The 22,990-nt window shown below is 37.9% G+C and overlaps 1 protein-coding gene across 2 annotated transcripts in view; it reads left to right on the top strand.

Moving 5' to 3' along the window:
- The window catches only part of HTR4 (5-hydroxytryptamine (serotonin) receptor 4, G protein-coupled), a 170,210-nt gene that overhangs the window by 13,536 nt on the left and 133,684 nt on the right, over positions 1–22,990 (top strand). For both annotated transcript variants that reach the window (XM_011931519.1, XM_011931518.1), the window contains exon 2: positions 8,346–8,418. In XM_011931519.1, the coding sequence (XP_011786909.1) occupies positions 8,393–8,418 (26 nt within the window). In that variant the 5' untranslated portion in view covers positions 8,346–8,392. The remainder of the gene's footprint in view (positions 1–8,345; positions 8,419–22,990) is intronic.

The raw sequence follows: 22,990 nt of genomic DNA, 5'->3' as shown, positions 1-22,990 counted from the left end.
TTGTTCAAAAAAATCAAAAGGAGAATAATATTTTGTGACAAGTGTAAATTATGTAAAATTCAAATTTCTATGTCCATATATGTAGTTTTATTGGAACACAGCCATGTCCATCCTTTATGTATTGTTAATGGCTGTTTTCATACTACACAGCAGAGTTGAGTAGTTGTGACAGTGACCTTATGCTCTTGACAGCCTAAAATTCTTGGTAAATAGCCGTTTACAGGGGAAAAAAAGTGCCAACTCCCACTTTAAACCATTATGCCAGCATTTCTCAAACTTCAGTCGTTTGAGTTTTACTCCTTCATGATTCTTGCCACCTTTTCATACCATCTGGAACATTAACTGCATAACATTTTTCTTTAGATCAATTAATTTTCCTTAAATAAATTTATTTTATAAGAAAACAAAATTGAAAAGTGAAAACCAGTACCAATTGCAAGAAATAGAAGATAACTGTACAAACAAATACAATATACCAAGAACAATGTATTCATATTGTATTTCAGCTAAATAGCTGGAACAGACAATGTTGGTGTTGCTTCATTTCCCTGTAGATCCCCTGACCATTTCTCTGTAAGCCGTCAGACTTCCAATGATGAACCTGCAACGTTTTTGGAGGGCTGCTCTCAGTCTACTGGAATCCCCTTTGCACACAAGCACAATAAATTGGAAGTGCCTGAGAATCCAGGTTCCACTTTGGATAGCTCTAACCAAAAAATTGTGGGTGCAGGAGTATCCACACCCCACCATCCTACCCGCTTGTCTGGGAGAATTCTGAGGCATATGTTTTACACCATTTCTCAAAGCTTCCCTGTGAGATTAAGCTTCAGTGGCTTAATAACACACATTTTATTGACTGTGCCTTATTCCGTTTTTTGTATTATTATCCCCCATCTGTGTACTGGCACCTGCCAAATTAACAATGTGTATTTAGTCCTTATCACGAGTTCTGCTTCTTGGGGTCCCAACTAAGACAATAGTGTTTCCAGAAGAAAAAAAATTGTGAGTCTGAGACCTATTCTTCCTTTAAAAAGAGAGAGATTAGGAAATAACAGGAGGGTTTTCATAGATAAACTAGCACCTATTTGAATCCTTTTAATCAACATAAACAGTAACTAAAATAGAAAATTAAAAGGGAGCACGTTTTTTGCCATACGATCTGATGAATACTTAATGCTCTAGATACCTACTGCCTAAGACCATATCCTTTCTCCAGTGGGATGTGAACCACACTTGGAGAACTGCTGTTTTGCCATGGTGGTTCTCAAAGAGTGGTCCCTGAACCACCAGCAGCAGTAATATCTGTGAATTTGTTAAAATGTAGATTCTCCATTCTAAATATACTACATCAGAAACTTGGGGGTAAGGTCCAGCCTTTGCATTTTTACAAGCCTCCAGGTGATTCTTACGCATGCCTAAACTTGAGAACCATTGCTCTACAATAGACAGGCTCTTAGTTCTGTTCTCGTTGCATTCCTGGATTTCCTCAGAATTCAGAATCATTTAAGATTTGTTTATTTCCCTCAAACGTGACTATCTGATGGCTTTCTGGCCTCTAAGCCTCCTACTGAGGTGGATCCTTTCGCTTGCCAAGGCACACAGATCGATAATTGGACAGCACCGATGATTGAAATGAACTACCTCACAGTGAGTCTCAAACTCCTCGTGAGCCTTGCACCCATTTCTCCTCTGGAGCCACAAAGACAAGGCTAATTGTTCCTTCTCTAATTATTGAGTAGAACTTTCAGATTATGCCATGCCATTTATTCTCAGATGCTTGCTGATCACATACTATATCTCTTTTCTCATAGCATTTGTGATCAAATAGCAAGTGAAATGTTAATCAAGTGATTCCAAAAGCACATGAATTAATGACCAAATCTTCTCTTTTTTTCCCATGAAATTTCCAGATTCACACTTAATTGGTCCTGTTTTCTTGGGATCTCATTGTATTCTTTGGGGAAAAAAAATCTCTGCCTTTGGGAAAAAAAACCTGATTTCTAGAAACACTAGATATATCCCATTCAGCACAACATGAAATGGAAGTGTATGTTACCCCTTTATTTTTCCTGTAATCCATTCCTCTTAACAAAAGGTAGATTGGGTATGCATTTTAAATATCCTTTCATTGGTTAAGGGCTGTTTAATGTAATAGTTTTTTCACAAAGGTGCTAAACTTACCAGCTGTGATATGTTTATTAACCCAGCTGAGAAATGTGTGTTTACTTTGAAAAAAGTTAAAAATATTTTGCATCCTAATTGTATTTGTCAGTATAGGTGTATTTCAATTATAACAAAATTGGTGTCCGTATTGGATATTCAGTTATGCAAATGAAATGGCTAGAAACTTTTAATTTAAGACTAAATCTTTCTAAATGACTTAGTTCAAATGACATTTTTACTACCAGTGCTAATAACATCCAGCACGTGAAACACAGGCTTCTTTTTTTTTTTAAATCATTTGTACACATTTTCACCTGTACAATGCAATTTAGATCTCTAGATAAACAATGTGATTTTTTGGTGAGGGACGAATTTATAGGCAGAAATTCTTTTAAAGAGGATGTATCAGCTGATTAAGGTTAAAAAAATTGCCAGGACAGCATCCTATAAATTCTGAATGTTTCCCGGAAAACCAAATCCAAGTAAATAGCCAAGAAGAGGATTCTTTTCTTCCATTTAGTGAGAGTATTTTCTTTGTTGCAAGTTTTCAGATGATTCGATAATTTTTTTCATACTGAAGGTCAAGAGAGTTTGGAGTACTAGGAAATCACGATCATGATGGAACTTGTAAGACTGTTTGTGAGTTGCTTGCTTGTGTGATCCTGATGGGATTGTGTGTTTTAGTGCATATGGCGGGTAGTAGGTTATAGCAGTGAGGTGACAAAGCCAACAACAAGCCTTTGTATAGGTAAATCTTATCCAATATCTGGCCTTACACATTTCTCTTACTTTTATTCTACCTAAGGAACCTATTTGAGACATTCTACAAATTTCCTGTAACTTTAGAGAAGTTCTAATTACTTGACATTTCTCCTGTGGGTTCATCCTCTGCCCCGTTCCATTCTGCAACTGGGAAAATTGAGATCATGAATAGTGAACAGACTTGCTTAAGAATAAGACAGTAGCAGTGTCAGGTGGAGGACCTAGGTCCAGTGACTTCCCCTCCATTGGGCCATAATCAATTATTCCATTATGTTAGGCTCCCACCCTTGATTTGGCTATTAACATAATAATGTTTTACTTACTCCTGACACTTGTCCTAAAAGAAGGGTATTGGGATATGCCCTTTGATGTAGAAATTGAGCAAATGTAGGCATACTCTATAAAGAAACGTGGTCAATCCAAGCATAATTATGCATGAATATCCATCCATGCAACCAAAACCAGAGAAAACAAAACAAAGCGGAGAAAAGCAAGCTGAGGTTACAACGTATCTCCAGGTTTGCAGATGTTGGCACTGTACCAAACTACATCGATATTTCATTCCAATAGGTGGGGACTATTCACATGTGAACCCTGTGCTCACACTTCTTATAATAGAGATGCAACTACACACCTTCTGTTAACCATTAACGACTGTTCCACAGCAATATTTCAGATAATTCTGAATCAAAAACAAGGGTAAAGATGGGATGCACTTACTTTTGGGGTTTGCCCTTAAAATTGTAAAGCCAGAAAACGAAGGGTTGGAATGGTGTTGAGTGGCATAAATAAAGTAAGCTCTTCCTCCTCCTCCTAGTCTTATAGGGAAAAATCAGATTCTGAATATATCCATCAAGAAAAAGAAGCTCAAGGGAATCTGATGGAGTTACATGTTGCTGCAATTTTACTTTTATGATGGATAAAATGTTTTAAGTAATTCCAGTGGTTTGAGCTTGTCAAGCATGGTCTTGAGAGACTATTGAGACATGCATTTGTACCTCACATGGTAGAAGGGTTTGCTTGACTCCTTGCCCATCCCTTTTCCAGAACTTGCCATGATCTAGGACTGTTTCTCTGAAGCAGATTAGTATGGAGGGTATCATTTCTTGTCCCTTAGCCCAGATGGTAGGGTACAGCGTGACTGTCATTATAACACACTCACACCCCCACACACAGACACACCAGGTCTTAATGGATTTGAATTGGCAGAATTTTTAGAAGTGACACAACCTGTACCTGAGCATAGGAGATGCTCTGAGTTGATTGTGTTTTTAATTAGCTAGGCAGTGTTTTGTGAAGAAGCCAGAAATATAAGTATTCAAGATAAAAGCACTGGTTCCTTCCACATCCCCCTCACCCTATGCAATCTTCCCAGCAAGAGATGTTCCTATAATCATGGCTCTGATGAATTCTCCCTGGTGAGCCCTGCAGAAAATAGTCGGGCATAATCAATTAATCAAATTAGGATAGGTACTAATCATGAACTCCTCCTTCCTCTGTTCCTTTTTCTCTAACAAAATGCATGCTATCTCACTGGTTTGTTAAAAGGCAATCATTTTAAATTTGCTCATTGGGTTTCAGTGCAAAAAATGTAACAATGTATATGCTATGAATATATAAGATTTTCCTCGTGTTGTAACATTTCCATATGCAGTTTTAATGATATAAATTTTAGGTTTTAACATCTTTTAAAGCTGAAACTACCCAGCTTTTCTTCCTTTTAATCTGTAAAACAATACAATATTGATTTTATTGTATATTACTCAGCATTCATTTGCTTGCTGACTGGAACACAACTGAAACTGGCTTAAGGAGGGAAAAAGAATTTGTTAGCTCTAGTAATTAGGACATTCAAGTGTAAAATTTTCTTAAGACACTGCAGGAAGCCTCAAATTATGTAGTCAGGACACTGGCATTCCCTGTATTGCAGCTCTGCCTTCCTTTGGTTTAGTTTTCTTCTCAGACAGCCTCCTCCCATGGGGTGGCAATGATGGCCACCAACAGCTTCGAACTGTCTGACAACACCAGAGGAAAGATAAGCTTTTTCTAGCAAACATTCTAGGCCTTGCTTTCCCTGGTCCAGCCAGTAAGCTAAGGGATTCTTGTTGCCAGGAATGGACTATTCTCATTGACCAGCCCTGCTTACCTGTTCATCACTGGAGCTAGGTATTAGAGGAAGGAAGGGTTGGTTCCAGTAAGGAAAATCAAGACATTATTCTCAGAGAAAGATGAAATAGATGGATGGACAGCAGAAAATTATGGTAAATGTTCACTTTCATCAGGATACTCTGTTGCTCCAGTGGGAGGACATATAATAAGATGACAAGAATGATGTAAGCTAAAGCTCGAGTTTTGGAGTTCATAGCCCTGAATTCTATTCCCAGATTGGTCAAGTGCTGCTGGGTATGACTTCAGCAATTCAATCAACCTCTCTGACCCTCAGTCTCTTCATCTATAGGATGGAGGTTGGACTTAGAGGTTGGACTCAAAGGTTGGAGGAGGAGGAAAAGGGCAATGTCTGGCACTTATTAACATAGAGTAAAGGGTAACTAATTAAGATATAACACTTTTGCTATTCTTTAAATTACAATATTGTATTCTGGGATGGTCCCCTTCCTCCTAGTATGGAAGTCAAAAACTCCTAAGCCTCAGTTTTCTCATTTGCAAAACTAATGAACCACTTAGTTGACTCAATAAATATCTATGATGAGGATACAATATACCAGGCAATTCTCTAGGGCACTGAGGATGTCACCGTGATCAAGACAGTGTCCTATGCCCTCTTGAAATGTATATTCTAGTGAGCAAGACAGATCACAAATAAAGAAGCAATTGACTATATATGTATATACTGAGAAGGAAAAATAGAACAGAGAAAGAGGATAGACATTTTTAGAAAATGGGGTGTGAAATTGTAGTTAGGTGTTGAGAGAAGACCTGTCTGAGGAAGTGATATTTGAGCGGCACCCCTAAGTAAGTGAGAGAGTAATCTACATGGTCACATTCCAGGGAAAAGAGACAAAGTGAAAAGGCCCCGAGGTGGGAACCTACAATTACGGCCCAGGAAAGCAGCAAAACCAGTGAGTTGCTGGGCAGGGAAGGGGAGGGGCATGGCTACAGTTGAGTTTGGAGAAGAGTGGGGGCCAGACCATGTAAGGTCTGGTTAGCTATGATAAGGAATTTGGATTGTATTCCAAGTATGATAGGAAGCCACTAGAATTTTATGCAAGCAAGAAATGACCTGACTTACATTTTAAAAATATCATTCTGGCAGGAGACAGATTGGAGGTGTGGGTGAGTATTTCAGAGAAAGAAATTGGTGGCTTGGCCCCAGGTGCTGGGTCCAGAGGTGTGAGAAGGGTCAGGTGTAGGAATAATTTTCTTTCTTTCTTTTACTTTTTTTCTTTCATTCTTTTTTCTTGAGACAGGCTCTCACTTTGTCACCCAGGCTGGAGTGCAGTAGCATGATCTTGGCTCACAGCAGCCTCAATCTCCTGGGCTCAGGTAATCCTCCCACCTCAGCCCCCCAGGTAGCTGGGACTACAGGCATGTGTCACCACGCCCAGCTAATTTTTTGTAGAGACGGGGTTTTGCCATGTTGCCCAGGCTGGTCTCAAACTCCTGGGCTCAAGCAATCCGCTCACCTAGGCCTCCCAAAGTGTTAGGATTATAGGCATGAGCCACCACCCCCGGACAGGAATCATTTTCAACATAGACAGAATGAGTTTGCTGATGGTTTGGTCTTAGGGTATGAGAAGAAATGTTTTTGGTCTGAATCACTGGGTAGATGGTGAGCCATTTACTGAGATGGAGAACACTGGGAGAGAGCAGGTTTTTGTGTTGGAGATGAGAAAGGAAGAGTTTAGTTTGAAATGCTTTTTAATCATCCATCTTGAGATGCTGGATGGTCACTGTCTACATCTGGGAAAGTCTCAACGTAGGGATACAATTTTGGGAGTCTACAGTGAATAGTATTGTAATTGTACTGCATTTTCAGCTATCAGATGGATGTGATTATCTCAGGAAAATTTTAGATAGATGAGAAAAGAGGATTGAACCCCATCACTTCAATAGTTAGGGCTTTGTACTTGCATATTTCCAACAAAATATTATTCTACATTCAAAATATAAAACAGATAGACGTGGACCGAGCTACTTTGCTTCAGACTAGGGGAGGGGGCTCAGATTCCTGCAGGTAGAGCCTTCCCCATGTCTGCTCCAGGCCCAGAAATGCCCATGGGAGCTCCTGTTAAGTTTAGAGAATCTAAGAAACAAACATTGAAAAACACTGAGAGTCGAGGTCCCTTCCAGATCTTGTGATCTGCCATTCTCTTCCTGGCTGCCAGCCACATCTGTTTAGCTCACCCTGGCCAAGGTGTCCAAGGGTCCAGGCTGAGTTTCATGGTTCTGTTAGGTAGATAAACAGATTTCAAGTTTCCTCTTGGTAAGATTCAATTAGAAAACTAGCAAACACAACTATAGACTATCAGAGCTAAGAATTAACTCAGAGATTATTTTTTTCCAAGCTCTTCTCTTTACTGAGAAGTGAATGATGATGCTCAGAAGAAAAAGGAACGTGCTCATGGTGACCCTGGAAGAGACAGCTGGGTCCTGCCCCTACACTCACTGATTCATCATGCTGTGGAACAGATGTGAGGAAGATATAAAAATTCTTTGCAAAAATGGAACTGAACAATTAGTTAAGAGGGTTGATTTTGTGGAGATCAGTGAATGTCCATCCATTAAAGAGTATGAGGTCTTCTGAGGGTCTGTGATAGAGGAACTTTGGTAATTCAAAGTTAACTCTCTTTCAATTGGGAATTCTTAGCCTGGGGTTCCTGGATGGGCCTGGGATTCCTGGATACCTGAGTTCAAGGAACCATGGACTGTCTAGAAAGTGTGCATGTGTGTGCATGCATATCTATTTTTTTCTGGGCAGACGGTTCTCAAGAGTTTACTAGATTCTCAAAAGAATCTGTGATTTCCTACCCTTAAAATGGTTTAAACCTTTTTTTTCTTTGAAAATCCTCATAGGAACAAAATGACTGGCGATTTTGGGCAATATACTATTTTAAGCATAAGAATGTAGCTACCTATCTTCACTAGTTACTATCCTAATACAGATCATAAAAATAAGCCACGTTTCTGGGAAGAACAAAAATAACAATAATTGGAGCAAAAAGAAGCACCCATATGTTTTAATCATCAAGCAATCAGTAGGATGTAAAGAAACCTTTTGTGACACTCAGCTGTTCCATACATCCATATGCCAAAAGCTTTTTGCTTTAGTATTATTTATTAAATATTTCTCAAAACAAGTCTTAATAGGAAGCAATAATTACTTGACTTTTTTAAAACAAGGACTTCTATTTTTCAATGGTACTTTCTTTTTTAATATCTTTTTACTTCCCCCATTTTAGGACCCTGTGGGCACCGAAATCCGACTCACTCATGCTTATTTCCTGTAATGGACAAATTTGATGCTAATGTGAGGTATGTTACCTTTCTGTACATATTGTGTTGTAAATTGTGAACATTTCTGCTATGAAGTCTCTAAAAATCTGTTGTTACAGAGTTATAAAGTTAACGGATGTGGATTTTCTTTGATGTTTCATATATAATCATGTTCATGGTACTGTTTGATTATTAGTGTTTTGTCATTTCTGTTTAAATGAAAAATGTAATATGGCTGTAAATATTTCCAGCTTCCTATACTAAAAGTCTGCATTATGGAGATGGTGTTTGAAAATAGATATTCATCTCTGTAATAGGAAGAAAGATGTTATTTAAGTAGGGGTAAAAATAGCTTAAGAATATCTATCTGTACATCTAAACTTAAGACAAATTCAAGTTGCTTTTTATAGCAGGGTCTAGTTTGTCCACTTCTTTTCTCAACTAGGTTATTATATTATGTGATATAATGGTTGCATGGTATAGTTACATAAAGCTAAATGGTTTTCTTTGGTTCTGATTTGTTTTCCTGTAATTTTCTGCAAACCTTGGAGATGAAATAATAATCCGACTCCTAGGGAAGATTTTCTTTTTGAAAAGACTTGTTTTATTTGGCACAATCAAATAGTACAAAGAAAAGTGTATTCAATAAGGCCTAAATGTTATGAATTGGCATTTGAGACTGAGAATTATTCATAGATATCAGTAGCTGGAATACATCCTAAAAAATACATTCCTTCTGTAATCACAGGAACTGTTTTTCATTCACTTGAGACCTCTAGAAAAGTATATTTCAGGTATAGATCAGGGGCCTTGTGCCTCTGTGTTTGACACAGTAGGAAACTATCACAAAATGAACTGTCAAATATCTTGACAGAAACTCTAGTGTAATATGACTTGAGTTGCCAAGATGTACTATCACCCCAACCAGGGAATTCCTTGAGGGTAGAATGTGTTTCATGATCCCTGGCAAAATCCCTGGTACATGGTGGGTATTTAATAAAGAGATGTTGATCAGTTTGTCATTGTTGTAATATATATATTTCAAATAAGGTTGTGTTCTAATACATATAGATATGCAAAAAGACTGCATTTTTGGCAATAAAACATTTTACACTCTCTATAAAAGTGTGTGGATTTTGTTATTTCCCAGATGTACTGACTTGGTTCAGAGTCTTAGGACTTTAACATAGAGTATTTAGGCTGGTGCCAGACCTGGTGCCAGGTCTTTAATTTTCCTCTAAAAGTTTGTGAAATTATTTGCCCAGAGAAAGCAGAGTGAAATGCAGAGAATCCCAATTTTATTTTTATTAATTAAAAAGCCAGAGTGAGCAATATCAATGGTGACACATTATAAAATTGTTTTAAATTTCAGACACTGTATCAAACTGGATCAGTTGGTCAAAATGTACTTTTGGGGGAATAATTCAGATATTATGATCTGTAACATTTCTAGCTTTTAAACATTTATTTATAGCAGCATTAGATTCTAAGAGCAGAACACAATTTGATTAAATGGACATTAGCCATTCTTCTGGGTGCTGTGGAACAACAGTACGGGATACAAGATGATATCATGCCCCAGAATCTTGTCTCTGGACCATCCTCTCTGTCAGTTTTCTAACCAGATCCCATCAACATATGTTCCTCCTCACCCACTCCCCCCTCTATCCACAATATTAATAACAGGCAAATGCCACAGACTTTCCACTCATGTCCTCTCCCTACAGCCTCTGAATGTCCATAATAAAAGATTATTATGGCTCACATTTACCAAATTGTGATGCATGAATTGTTAGGAATGCATAATGAATTTAGGTGGTACACCAACAGTATTTTTATTTTAAAATTAAATGCTTATTTTGAGGTTACCTCCTGAGGATGAGTAATACTATTCTGCCACTTAAAATAGTAAAAAATATTTCCTTACATGATTAATTTATTTAAAATGAAATGTCAGTTTCTTTTTAAAAATATTATGCATTTTTATATTAATTAATAAAGGAATGTTAAAAAAACACAAGGGCTTTATGCAAATGACTGAAGTCTAGACACCCATGTTCTAGGTGTAATTAGCAAGGGTAAATTTTGTCATTTTAAAAGCATGAACCAGAAATTCTTCTTTGGTAAGGGATGTCCCCACTTGGAAAAGTACCTACATAGGGTGAAACCGAAAGGTCTGGATTTCTAGCCCAGGAAAAGAATCCTTTTACTTGCTCTGAAGATAGAAGAAAATGAATGGAAAAGGGAGGAGTTTGGAGGAGAGATGATTCAGAAGGGGAGAATCTGGGGTCTGTTTGGGAAGGGGCAAAACATTAGTTGTAGGGGACTTTGAGAGTACAGTTGCATAACTTTTTGATTTTTTCTTTAATGGGGTATGTGCGCTGACTTCTCCAAGGACCCAGTCCTTCAGGAAAATTTTCTAGTTTGGATATGAATTAGTGTTGAACATTTCTTTTGTTGAATGTGTGAGCTCAGCATGGGGTAGAAACTGATATGATTCCATTTAATTTTTAACACAGTCCTACAAGATACATATCCTTATTATCCCTATTTTACAACGTGTGTCAACTAAGACACAAGGAGGTTAAATAACTTTCTCAAGGTCATAAAACTGCATTGCTTTCTCTTATATGATGAATGTTTTATTTCAATACGTATGTGCATGTGAATGTGCGTGTGTGGGTCTATGTATACATTGCTGAGAGGTCTGACATTCCCGTGTTGGTAAATGTGGCTTGGAAGAGAGGATGCCCATGGGAGATAGGACACCCAAAACGAACAGGATGGCAGGAGATTATAAATGCCCTAGGGAGATTTCAGAAATCTGAAAGAAGGCTTTCGACTTCCACAAGCTGTAGAATTGAGGGACTCCAGTCAATTTTCCCCAGATGTCCAGAGACAGAGAGGTCCTAGTTGACATTTTCTATTAAATAAAATGTCTTACAGTTAAGTATTTTGTCCGGCCATACTGATCACTTCATTTTTTTGTTTGTTTGGCGTCATTTAATTGAGTTTTCTAATTCAGCTTGGTCCTTGCTACAATGTGTCTGTCAGCATCCTTGACTAAAAACATCAGAAACTAACTCTGGCCAACATAATCAAAGGTAATCTGGGAGTAGTTACAGTGTACAGGCTCAAAGAACTACTCTGAAAAATGCTGGAGGACCAGGATTAGACATAAAAAAGAACTTTGGGAGTTCCAGGAAAGTTAGAAAATGGAATCATGGCCAACTACAGGAAGAAGTTGTCAGTAGATTGTCTTTATCTCTTTACTATAAAATAATTAAGCACCTACACTTTGTGTCAGAAGGAGGGAGACAATTTCCTGGGCTTAAGGATCCTGCAGTGTAGCTAGATGACAATCACTCAACTAAAGTATTTAATATGATGATAACAGAATTCTAATAGTGAGATACATACAATGAGCTGTGTTCTCTGTGAACTACAAGGTAAGGCTAAAGAGAAGTCCTGCTACATCTTGATTTTAGCAATATGTGAAGCATTATAAGCATTTTCCTCTTAAGAGCCTCCATGGCAGAGAAAGCAGTTGATGCACGATGGATTGAATCATGATGAAAACCTGGCAGTGAATCAGGCCCTAGTTGGGAAGGCAAGTTCCTGATGAGTCCTGTCCCTTGCTAAATAGTGTCAGCCAACCTAGCAGTCAACAGGCAGCCTCTTTCCAGACAATCTGACACCCACTTGATCTGTTTTATTGGTCTGTTTTTTCCTCCTCAAGGCTCCAGAGGAGGCAGCTGCATTTTTTTTTTTGTTTGTTTTTGAAGAGTTGAAGAAAGAAAAATGGAAACACTGGCTTTGGTGATTTTCCAGCAGACACCCAGTGGAACATCTTTGGCTTGCATTTGGGGTACGAGTCTTGCTGGTGCCTTACCCTGCTTAATTCAGCCCTAAAGCACTTAATGTCTGACTTCAGAGACAGCCATGCTTTTGATGTTGTTTAACTACCAGATTCTCCCTGCTGACATGTGGTTTTCCTCAATTCAAGTGTGATCCCTAAATGCAGCTCAGGTTTCTGTCTTTTTCCTTGCTGTTTATTGCAATTTGAAAGTTTCTGCTTTCTAGGAAATTTTTTCAATCAATTTTTTTTTAAGTTCCAGAGAGTACAATGTTCCGGCAGGAGAAAAACAGGTGAAGGAAAGTCCATATGTATATAAACTTGCACTTTGAGGTTTCTCAAGATAATGCCTCCAGTCTGTGAGCAGAGAAAAAGTTCATTTTATACCTTAGTTCTTTTTAACTGTAGCTTCCTTCTACCCTTGACTCACCTCCCTGCCCCATGAGCTCGCTACCCTCTTGCTTCACTGCCCCTGTAGTCCCTGGGGCTTCTTCCTTCTTTAATAAGAACAACCTCGTTTAAGGATCTACTTCTTCTTTACAAAATAACTGTTGTGCTTTCTTATTAATGTTTCTCATTAGCAACCAAAAAAAGCACCTTATAGGATTATGAATCATATAAATGGTAGCATTTTCCGCCCTTTGCTAGGGTTTCTGGGAAACTGAGAGACAAATTTATAATCACCACGAATAAGTGTAGAAGATCTCTAGGTATGTACAATGGCGCTAACATGCCTTTACTGTATTTTCCAACCCTTTTGATCTCTTCATCTTGTTTCCTTTGTGTTTTAAATAATGTATTGATCATTTCTGTGAACCACTATAAGGATGTAAAGGAAGAAGGAGGAAAGGGAGAAAGAAATCCAAGAAGGAAGCATTTTCCAGGGAAAGAATCTTTCTTTTTGATTCCTTTGGTAGGCTTGATGCCAGGTACTAGGGAGCCACTAAATATTTTTTAACTGAAGATCAAACTGGCAAGCTTTTATACACAAACAGAAAATCTAAGTAAATACCAAAAGCTGAGTAATTTAAATATAAAATACATAATCTTTATATAAAAGCAGTCACCTGCTATACACATGCGACAACATTAGTTAAAAACCATAACAAAAGTGAGTAGTTGACTTCAAATTAATTACCTAGTTGCCTTAGTTCTGTAATGACACCAAGTTGCAATTCATTACTTTAGATCAAGCAATTAAATTAGATTTATTGGATATCAATATAACTACAAGAATGAATTGAAATTTTCCAATCTTACCAAACAGAAAAAGATAGAAATTTTTTAAATAGGAAAGTTGATTTGGGGTTTGATTATACTGGTAAAAATACATATTATGGTTCACTAAAGTCTGAAATGAAATGGTAATTTTTAATGCTGAATATTCTAAAGCCTTGAAATAATTTATAGAATTTAAAAAATCAATGTGTGTTAGTGGTTTGCCCTAAAGACTTATCGATGTGAATTGATTTGGAACTGGAGTTAATTCATATTTGTAACCTGGCAGTCAGAACTGTGAACATGTGCAACTTTAAGGCAATTAGATGTTTTGCAGGAAATTTCTCTTCAGGCTCTGAAATTGTGACATTCATTAGCATATAAGGAGAAAGTGTGTGGGTACCATTTAAAAGGGGTTATTTTTATGTTGCTTTAGAAATGTAAATGAGAATAATACTCAACTTCATTGCTTGACTGACAAAATGGTGATTATTCAGTTAGTACTTTGATTAGATCAGGAGCACAGTGAATAGGAGTTGGAACTCATCGCATGTTGAAAACCCCATGCCACCTGGAGTTATAGGGGACCTCCAGCTAGAGACATCACAAACTACCAGAAGGAAGAAGACACATTTATATTTTGAAAGCAGTGGTCTCTTGCAATGTGTGAAATTTTCTGGTTGTGGAATTAAGCTAGGAATCTTCTACATATATGTGATCCTAGACATCTTCTGAAGTGCTCCTAACACAACTTCAACTACCGACACCATGGGATGCTGGAAAAGTAGGGTTTATGGAAACAGAATAATATGAGTTCAACTCTTGACTTTCCCACTTACTGGCTGTATGACCTTGAAGAATTTATGTAATCTCTCTAGCCTTCAGTTTTGGCATCTGAAAATGGGATTTTTCTTAAGATTATACGTAATCTTCAGAAAAACATAGGTAAAACTCTTAACATATTATTTTGCACATAGTATGCATGGAGTAAATGATAAATGTGTCTTTAGTCATCACAAGTATCATGACAGGTAGGTATTTATTACCCCAAAACTGATGATTACTATATACTATAAGTTTGTTGATTGTTTAAATTTAGTATCCATTTATTTACCTGACTGACCTTAATGATCAGTTATTAAATTGTTTGAATATTTATCCCTGACTGTGCCCATTCTTTGGGAACAAAGGCTCCCAAAGGTGACAGAAAACCTTCAATATTGGAGCTAAAAAGTGGCTTAGTTGGAATGAAACCACTGGTCTTCTATACCTATTTAGCACCATTTTCTCTTTACTCTGCAGCTTCCATGGACTTGGTCTCAGTTCTGTTTGGGAACTGGAGGATCTGGGTTAAGATCCTGTGTCTCTTTGACTCCTGGTCTTGTGCTGGATTCCATACAGCCATCTCTCCATTATATGCAACCAATCCCTTGATTGGTGACCCCTGTTTATAAGAAAATACCCCTGACTTATTTCTTTCTGCTATTATATTTGTCAGTGGCTAGGCAGGAAAATGGAAACTGTTGTACATATTTTAAGCAAGCGGAGATTTAATGCAGGTCACAGAGCTCTGTAGCAGAGCAGGGAGAAGGAGATGTTAACCAGAGGTCAAGAAGCCTCATGATCCTCCTTGCTGTTGCTGGTCTGCTGGAGGCACCGCCATTGCCACACTTCTAGAACCATTTACTGTTGCTCTTACTGCTTAAAGCACCTCCAAATACAGAAGAAAAATACTCCTCTTTCTCACCTCATCACCCGAATTTCCATCTTGAGTCTCTCATTTGGAAAACATAACCAGAAGCCAGTCAGCAAGAAAGACTGAAAAATATAGTTTTCAGGCTTCTGGCTCTCATTGATTGATATATGTGCATAAAAACTGTGGCAAATAACAGATATAGCTTCCCCACTATATAAGCTTGGTTTCTTCTGGAACTTACTGCTGTGGAGCCTGCTTCATCCAGCTTCTGAAACCTGAGGGTGCAGATGTGACTGAATTAATATAAACATCTGAATCTTAATCTGCTTGACTGCCGGAAGCTCAGCCTTTTTTGCAGTTTACCTTGTCCACCTGTTTTGGAGAATTTGACTATTACTGAAAGGGGTGCTCCCAAGTGTCCTGACTTTGTTTTGCTTGCCAAGCTGAACCTCTGCAGCCTACAGCTCTATCAGTTCCACTGAGGCATATTTTGAATTGCAGCCTATTAAACGAGCAGTCTGTGGGCCTCAAAGCTTCCCCCTGGACTTTAGTAAAGCAGAAACTCCTTCATAATGAAAATCCACATCATTTCACCTGTGAAGTGAGAAGAGCATGCCTTCCATGTCATACTTGATCAGAGTGGGTCCCATACTAACATTGCTTGAGATAGAAGTATTTCAGAAGCAAGCATTGCAGCATTTCAAATTCTCAGACCTAATCTTCCCTGGAACACACAGAGGGTTATGTTATGATGAATTTTAGTATCAACAGTTACATGTTCTCAGAATTATTATTGACCTGCATCATTCTGGGTCTGTTGCTTAGTCAACCCTGGTGTGTCTGGCTTGTTTTCTTATGACACCTTGTTATTCCTCCCTACAGTTTGCTTCTTTTATTACCAATCTTTATTTAAATGTCACATTTTAATGAGAATTTTTAGATACTTTATTAGGACCTGTGCAAATCAGTGGATGCAAATAGCTTGGCAAGGGTAGAGATATTGCCTAATAAAAAAAATTACAAGATCTTTATGACTCCCAGTTTAAGCCCAGTTAGAATTTCTTCAACACCTAATAGGATTACAGCATGGCCTACATGGAAGGGTCACCTGGATTCCTGTAAGACTGTGTCTTTTTGTCCCACTTTACAAGCACAGGCTGTGATGAGATTCACGAAATGTGATTGAGGCTGTGAATTATTTACAACTTCTTAGAAGTTCCTTTCCATAATTTGGAGCCTTGCCTATGACTTGCAGCTTCTTGCACTCCTACAAAGTACAGTATACAAAAGACATAAAAAGAGTTTCAGAGAGGTTAAGTGATTTTTCCTCAGCCTACACAGCTAATAAGTGATTAACCTGAGACTAAAATCTAAGTCTTTGCTCCCAAAATCACTGCTTTTTTCAAATTATCTCCTAACTCTCCAAAGATAAACTATCTCCTAAGGTATATATAACTTAGATTAAAATGTTACTTAACCATGACTAAATCTATGAAAATGGATTTGGACAATAAAAGGAAAATATCAAATCACTATTGCTTGATGCTTTGAACATTTGACAAGAACGGCTTGCTGTGGTTCAGACATTTCTCCAAACATGTGACCTATATAATCTCACTGATAGTGGCCCCAGCATTACATATGAAGTAACCGAGGCAGAGAAGAATCATTATTTTGCCCAAAGTCACATTTCTAGAAAGAGGCAAAGCTAGCATTTTCACCCAAAGTTGTGTGATATCAGAGCATATCCTTTGAACTTCAATGGTTTGCTTTTCTAAAGATTTCTGTGTGGCAGAGGGTCTATCATTTGACGTTTCAGACTTGGGTTTTCAAACTGAAGGCCTAGCAAATATGTTCATTTGGCCTGTCCAGGGTTTTAAAAATGGATTAAAACCCTTTTAGGGAAGCTGGGCACTCTCCAAGTTACCAGAGTCGTAACTGTGAGTACCTATTGTCTGAAAGGAAGCCATCTTGAACTATCACATTACCTTTCATAGCCACAGCGTACAGTTGTTCAGTGTGCAGTCTGCCTGCCCGGCCCTGGAGGGCTTTCCAGTTTATCACTTACATTCTGAAAACAGTGGTAAGAATTATCCTCAACTTTGTAGAACCGTATTATGACATTTAGTACCCGCTATTTTCTCCCTGGAATTCTGTTTTATTAACATTTAGCAAATAGGGTTTGTTGAATTTCAGACCTTTTTTCAATTGGAACAGATTTCTAAATAAATACGCTAAGTGATCACCAGTTTATCAGTCAGGTAACAATGTTCAGGCAATGTTCTTATCTGCATTTTTAAAGAATGTATGAAGAATCTTTTTTCCCCCTTTTCTGCCCACTCACTTACTCCTTAGCTTATAATGGCTTCATTTAATTTCAAAAGGTTTTACACAACATGCTCATCTTTGAATGTCCAATACTATCATACCTTTGTGCATATCAAATATAGATGCATATTTATCCCCAGCTTTCTCTATCAACAGTGTAACCGACGTTTCTAGCCTCACCTTATCTCAAATGCCACCATTGCTCATTGTATGTAATTACTGCGGTTCAAATCCTCAAAAGATGAATTCCAGAAAAAGTGTATGTGTAAATAGACATATTAGAGTTATTTTTTAAATGTTAAAAAAAATCAACAAGCTTCTTAGCATTCAAAAAAATGTTGATAATAGAAAATACAGAGGCATTGTAGAAAACTCAATATGAAAGTTCAGAAATATGATCTATCAGTCTGCACAGAAGACAGAAAAGCTCTGTCACGCATGTAGGAAACATGACTCAGACTGAATGCAAATAGGGTTACAGGGTTGACAGGATGAGGAGTCTCAGGAAACAGTGACAGTGGTCTAGGAGAGGCAGGATAAGGACTAGGAGGAAGAAGGGAGTGAGAGTAAAGGAAAAAACACAGATCCTAGAGAAATTTATGAAGTAGCATTTCCAGTAGATCATGATGAGTTGCATGAGGAGGAAGAGGAAGATGGTTTTTAAGTGACCTTGGAGAAGAAGTGTGGTGCATAGGCAACAAGGACTTGGTCTGATATTGATTGAGATGGAGAAAACTATGGGACATTCAGGTAAAAAATTTCTGTAGAAAGCTGGCTAACTTAGTGTGGCTCTCAGCTGGGAAATATTTTGGGGAGGATTCTAATCATATCTGCTGTATGGTCAATTAATAAAAGAAATTGACTCCAAAAAGGGCTAATGATCTACACCAGCAAAAAGTAAACCTCTCTCCAAATATTAACATCCTGAAAACTACCTTTATGTGGAACCTCTGCCTTCTTCTGACCAAAGGGATCATTTTATTTTTTCATTTTCAAGGACTACAAACATTTTGCTTAATTAGGAAGTATGCAAAGGTTAAAACTGTGACCTTTCTGATCTGAACTCAGGAAGTTTATGAGAGCAAATCACCTGTTGTGTATTAATTGGTAAAGTGGGACATACTGACTTATTTTCTTTGTATTTTCATTTCTAGTCAATATGATTGTGAGAATCGAGTCTACTGTTTTTCAAAGTAAATACATTCTTTATGACTCATGAGGGTTATGATGTAAGAAATGTGCAAGTATTTGGAAAATAAATAGTGCATTGAGTTAGTGTGAGTTTTAGACAAACTATGAAATTAAGAGTTTCAACTAATTTAGTACTTTAGTAGAGGATAAGATAAAATCCCCTCCCTGAAAGGGGATGTTTCCATGGCTTGTCCTGGAATTGAACTGAATTTTATCATTGTACCACTGACAGAAGTTTTGCAAAACAAATTGAGTCATGCCACAGAGTCCTGAGAATCAGAAAAATTGTGTCTTATCTCTATTTGTAACTTCAAATGTTATTTTCTATGGTTGCATTACTGATGGTCTAGAATCACCCAGATTGACACCCCTGAGGGTGAGGCGAATCGGCCAACCAGTCTTCTATGACTGAGAGGCGCAGACTAGTTCTCTGGACAGTCAAGCCTGAGAGTTGTGACTTTCTATACTAGTCAGAGGGGAATAAGCTATGAGTAGAGACCAGCCTTGAAATTCATGAAGCGCATTTGTGTGAACAAAATCAAAAAACAAAAATGTTCAATCCACTTAAAAAAAAAAAAAACCTTTACAACTGGGCACAGTGGCTCACACCTGTAATCCCAGCACTTTGGAAGGCCAAGGTGGGTGGATCATGAGGTCAAGAGATCAAGACCATCCTGGCCATCATGGTGAAATCCATCTCTACTAAAAATACACAAGTTAACTGGGTGTGGTGGTGTGCATCTGTGGTCCCAGCTACTCAGGAGGCTGAGGCAGGAGAATTGCTTGAACCCAGGAGATGGAGGTTGCAGTGAGCCAAGATCGTGCCACTGCACTCCAGCCTGGTGGCAGAGCAAGACTCCATCTCAAAAAACAAACAAACAAAAAAACCCCAAACAAACAAACAAAAAAAACTTTACTTCTAAGAACATCATTTTGTTTGCAGGAACATTGATGCTTCTAATTAAAAGTGGGGAAGTTGAAAAGTATTTAAAATATCTCATCTAGTCAAAAATTCCTAAGCTATTAGTCATGTATTTTTTAAAGCTGCAAATCATATTTGATTAATTTTGACATGCTTCTATTCAATTATGTTGAACTGATGAAGTTTTACTCTGAAAATAATAACTAGTACCCTTTTTATACTAGCTTAATTTTAGCAGTGTTTTATTTAGAATTATGTAACCTTGACTTTGCCACCCTCTCTCTACCCTTCCTGTCATTGCTGTCTTAAGGCTTCATCTCTTTTCTGCATGATTGGCATCATCTCCAAACACCTTTTTGACTACAGTCCTCCCTAACTTCAACCCATTTTTCAGCCAGACGACTGGCCATCTTTCTGTAGCCTAATTCCAGGCTTCACGTCCCCTCTTTCTTTCATCAATTTCCTACTCGCACCTCAAAGTATGAAGTCATTTATCATCTCCTGACCCCCAAGCCTCCTGACTTCCCCTCTATGCTCCTAGACCTCTCTATACAAATTGCTGTTATCAATTATTTATAATTGTCACTGTTGTTTATAATTATTTGTTTAACATGCCTACCTCCTCTGCTGAACTTCATATGCCTGGTATTTAGTCTGACATCTTATAATGTTAGAAGAATTTAACTAAAATTGAGAAAGCCTTTATTTTATTATTTAATTCTTTAATTTTAATTTTTAATTCTCCACATCATTGAAGGCCCATCATAGAAAGTTTTGTGCTCAGTGGATATTAATAACCATGACCCACCTCCACTCCATTCCCCCAAAACATCCCCCACAACACACTGAAATTCACTTGCAGCCTGGAATCTGAGGCTATGGGATTTGGAGAGGAGACGGGACAGTGAAAAGAACACAAGTTCTCTATTTGAAGTTGAAAAGGCTTTTCCAGTGAAAGCTTCTCCTGTGTTCCTGTTTGCATATTTCATGGCATGGAATCGTTAATGACAGGGACAATCTGCCTTTTATTTTGTATCCCTTAGGTGGGATCTATTCCTCTGCTCAGGCTGCCACCCTCACCAGCATCCCTGCTACTACTAGCTAACAGGCAGTAAATGCTCAATGAGTGTAAGTGCTGTGCTCAACTCTTCACAAGTATTTTCTCATGCACTCCATATGATCACTCTATGAAGGGGTGCTCTTATTATCTGCGTTTCATATTGAGGTGCAGAACAGTTCATTAGCTTGCCCAAATTTATACAACTAGTAATAAGGAATGGAACTAACCAGCCAAACCTAGAAGGTCTTATTGCAGAGCTCAGATCCCTGACTACCACATTACAGCTATTTGTAGAATTTACAGATACTGGTATTATTACACCAGTTCCTAAGATCAGCATTGCTCCTCTTACTTCTACAAGTGCTGCTACTACTACAGCTGTTACTGTTCATTTTATTTATACTGTCTCTATTACCATAACCATAAACCATAAACAAACTTTCTTTGTTCCAGGTGCTGTGCTAAAGGCTTTACTGACCGTACCTTAGGTCACTGGGTCAGCAATACAAATAGCCCACTCTAAGAAGGAATGTCTATGTCATCCCAGATAGGTGAGGCCATGTGCTCTGTGATTCAGGACCCCCTCCAAGAAAATGCGGGAGGGGGAGATGCCCTTTTAATAACCTTTCTGTGTCTCTTTGACTGACTCATTCTCTAGGAATTCTTTCTCATCTCTAATCAGAAATCTTCAGCTGCTGTTACCTCTTTTATTTATTTATTTATTTATTTATTGAGTTTTGCCATCCTCAGAGGTCATTGACATCAGCTGAGGACCTAGAATGTTAGCACAGGAACACTCCAAAAGAAGGTTGAAGTCCCTCCCACGTATCAGAATTCCATTTCCACTTCAGGATCCTAGAAAGCAGCAGCTCTGCTTGGGCTTGAAAATTCCAGTCCTCTTTTTAAGTACGTCCAGGTAATTAGTTAAATTTGACTTAGCAGTCAACTAAATCCAGATTATTACATATATCAGTGAAGAAAAGCAACAACAGTGAGATTGTGTCAAATTATGCAATACTTTAATAAGTCTGACAACAGGTTTCGTTTTACAGGATGTTAAGCTCATCCTCTGCCCCTTTACTCCTCTCATTTTCTGTGCTGTTGTTAAACATCTGAGTACTTCATTTGTCCAATTTCTATCCCCATCTTTTGTCTCTTCCCACAGAGCAGACAGCGTCTGTCTCTGTGGAGAGGTCTTGGCTACCGATTTTCCTCACTGTGCTGCCTAAGATTTCCTTAAGATAAGTTCAAATGGCCGGTGTTTCCTGTAAGACCCTGGGGGCAAGGAGCTCGCTTCCATTTCAATCTCTGAACATTTTCCAAGTGGGTAATTCTGGTTTAGGAATGGCTGGTGCCTTTTCTGCTCTGTTGCCTTTTCTCATTCCCTGCTCTCTTTTCCTCCTCTTCCTCTCCTGTATTGCATTCTACTTGCCCTGTCTTCCCTGTTTCTCTCTCTCTCTTGCATTTCCACTCTGCCCAAAACTCTTTCTCTCATTCATGTTCACAACTCATATTTTTCTACCTCTTCTTTTTCCTCAACAGCTTCATCCCCCTAGTCCCTCCCTCACTTAGTTCATTGGACACACATTTCCTTTTTGCCTTACAAATAGATTTTTAGGAGTACTTGTATACATATTTATGAAATGATAAATATTCACCAATTATTAATAATATGTATGGCTCTTTGTCGTTAAAAAGGAGCATGAGATAACAATTCTGGCTAGTGATAAAAACTTATGTTAATGATTTATTTATATAGTCCTTCAAAATTTACAATGTGCTTTCACATACATGGTTATCTAAGTCTCACAATATCCAGCAAAATAAAGGCAAGTATCATTAACCCAACTTATAGATAAGGAAAATGAAAATTTGAGAGGTATAAAAGATATTTTCTTTGGCACTTAAAGACACCCTGCTGGCAAATAACAGAACCAAGTTTTGAATCTGAATGTTTTGTTTGAATTCAATGTTTTCTTACTATACAAGTGTCAGTAAGTAAACACAGGAGTATCAGAAGGATATCAGCCTGACAAGAATGTCATCATAATATGATAAAATATTGGTAGAGAGACATGGTGATTTTATGGTGTTTGTTGTAGGTTGGGACATGTGGAAAGGTTAAGTAAAGTTTGGTGAGATGTGGCTGGGATTTGAAGACAAAGTTACCCATCAGGATAGGGCTGGTTACAGAGAAACATAACAGGTATATGAGGAAATATTAGTCCACAAAACAGTTTTACAATAAGCAGTTAGCATCAGGAAAATCCAGTAAATGGTAATATTTAGACCATAGCAATGAGTAATCTGGAAGTTGACAATTTTAAACCTCAGAGAAGA

Source organism: Colobus angolensis, unplaced genomic scaffold (assembly GCF_000951035.1).
Source record: "Colobus angolensis palliatus isolate OR3802 unplaced genomic scaffold, Cang.pa_1.0 Scaffold90, whole genome shotgun sequence".
Classification (NCBI taxonomy): Eukaryota; Metazoa; Chordata; class Mammalia; order Primates; family Cercopithecidae; genus Colobus; species Colobus angolensis.
Note: the sequence above shows the minus strand (reverse complement) of the source record. Positions and strands in the feature narration are given on the sequence as shown.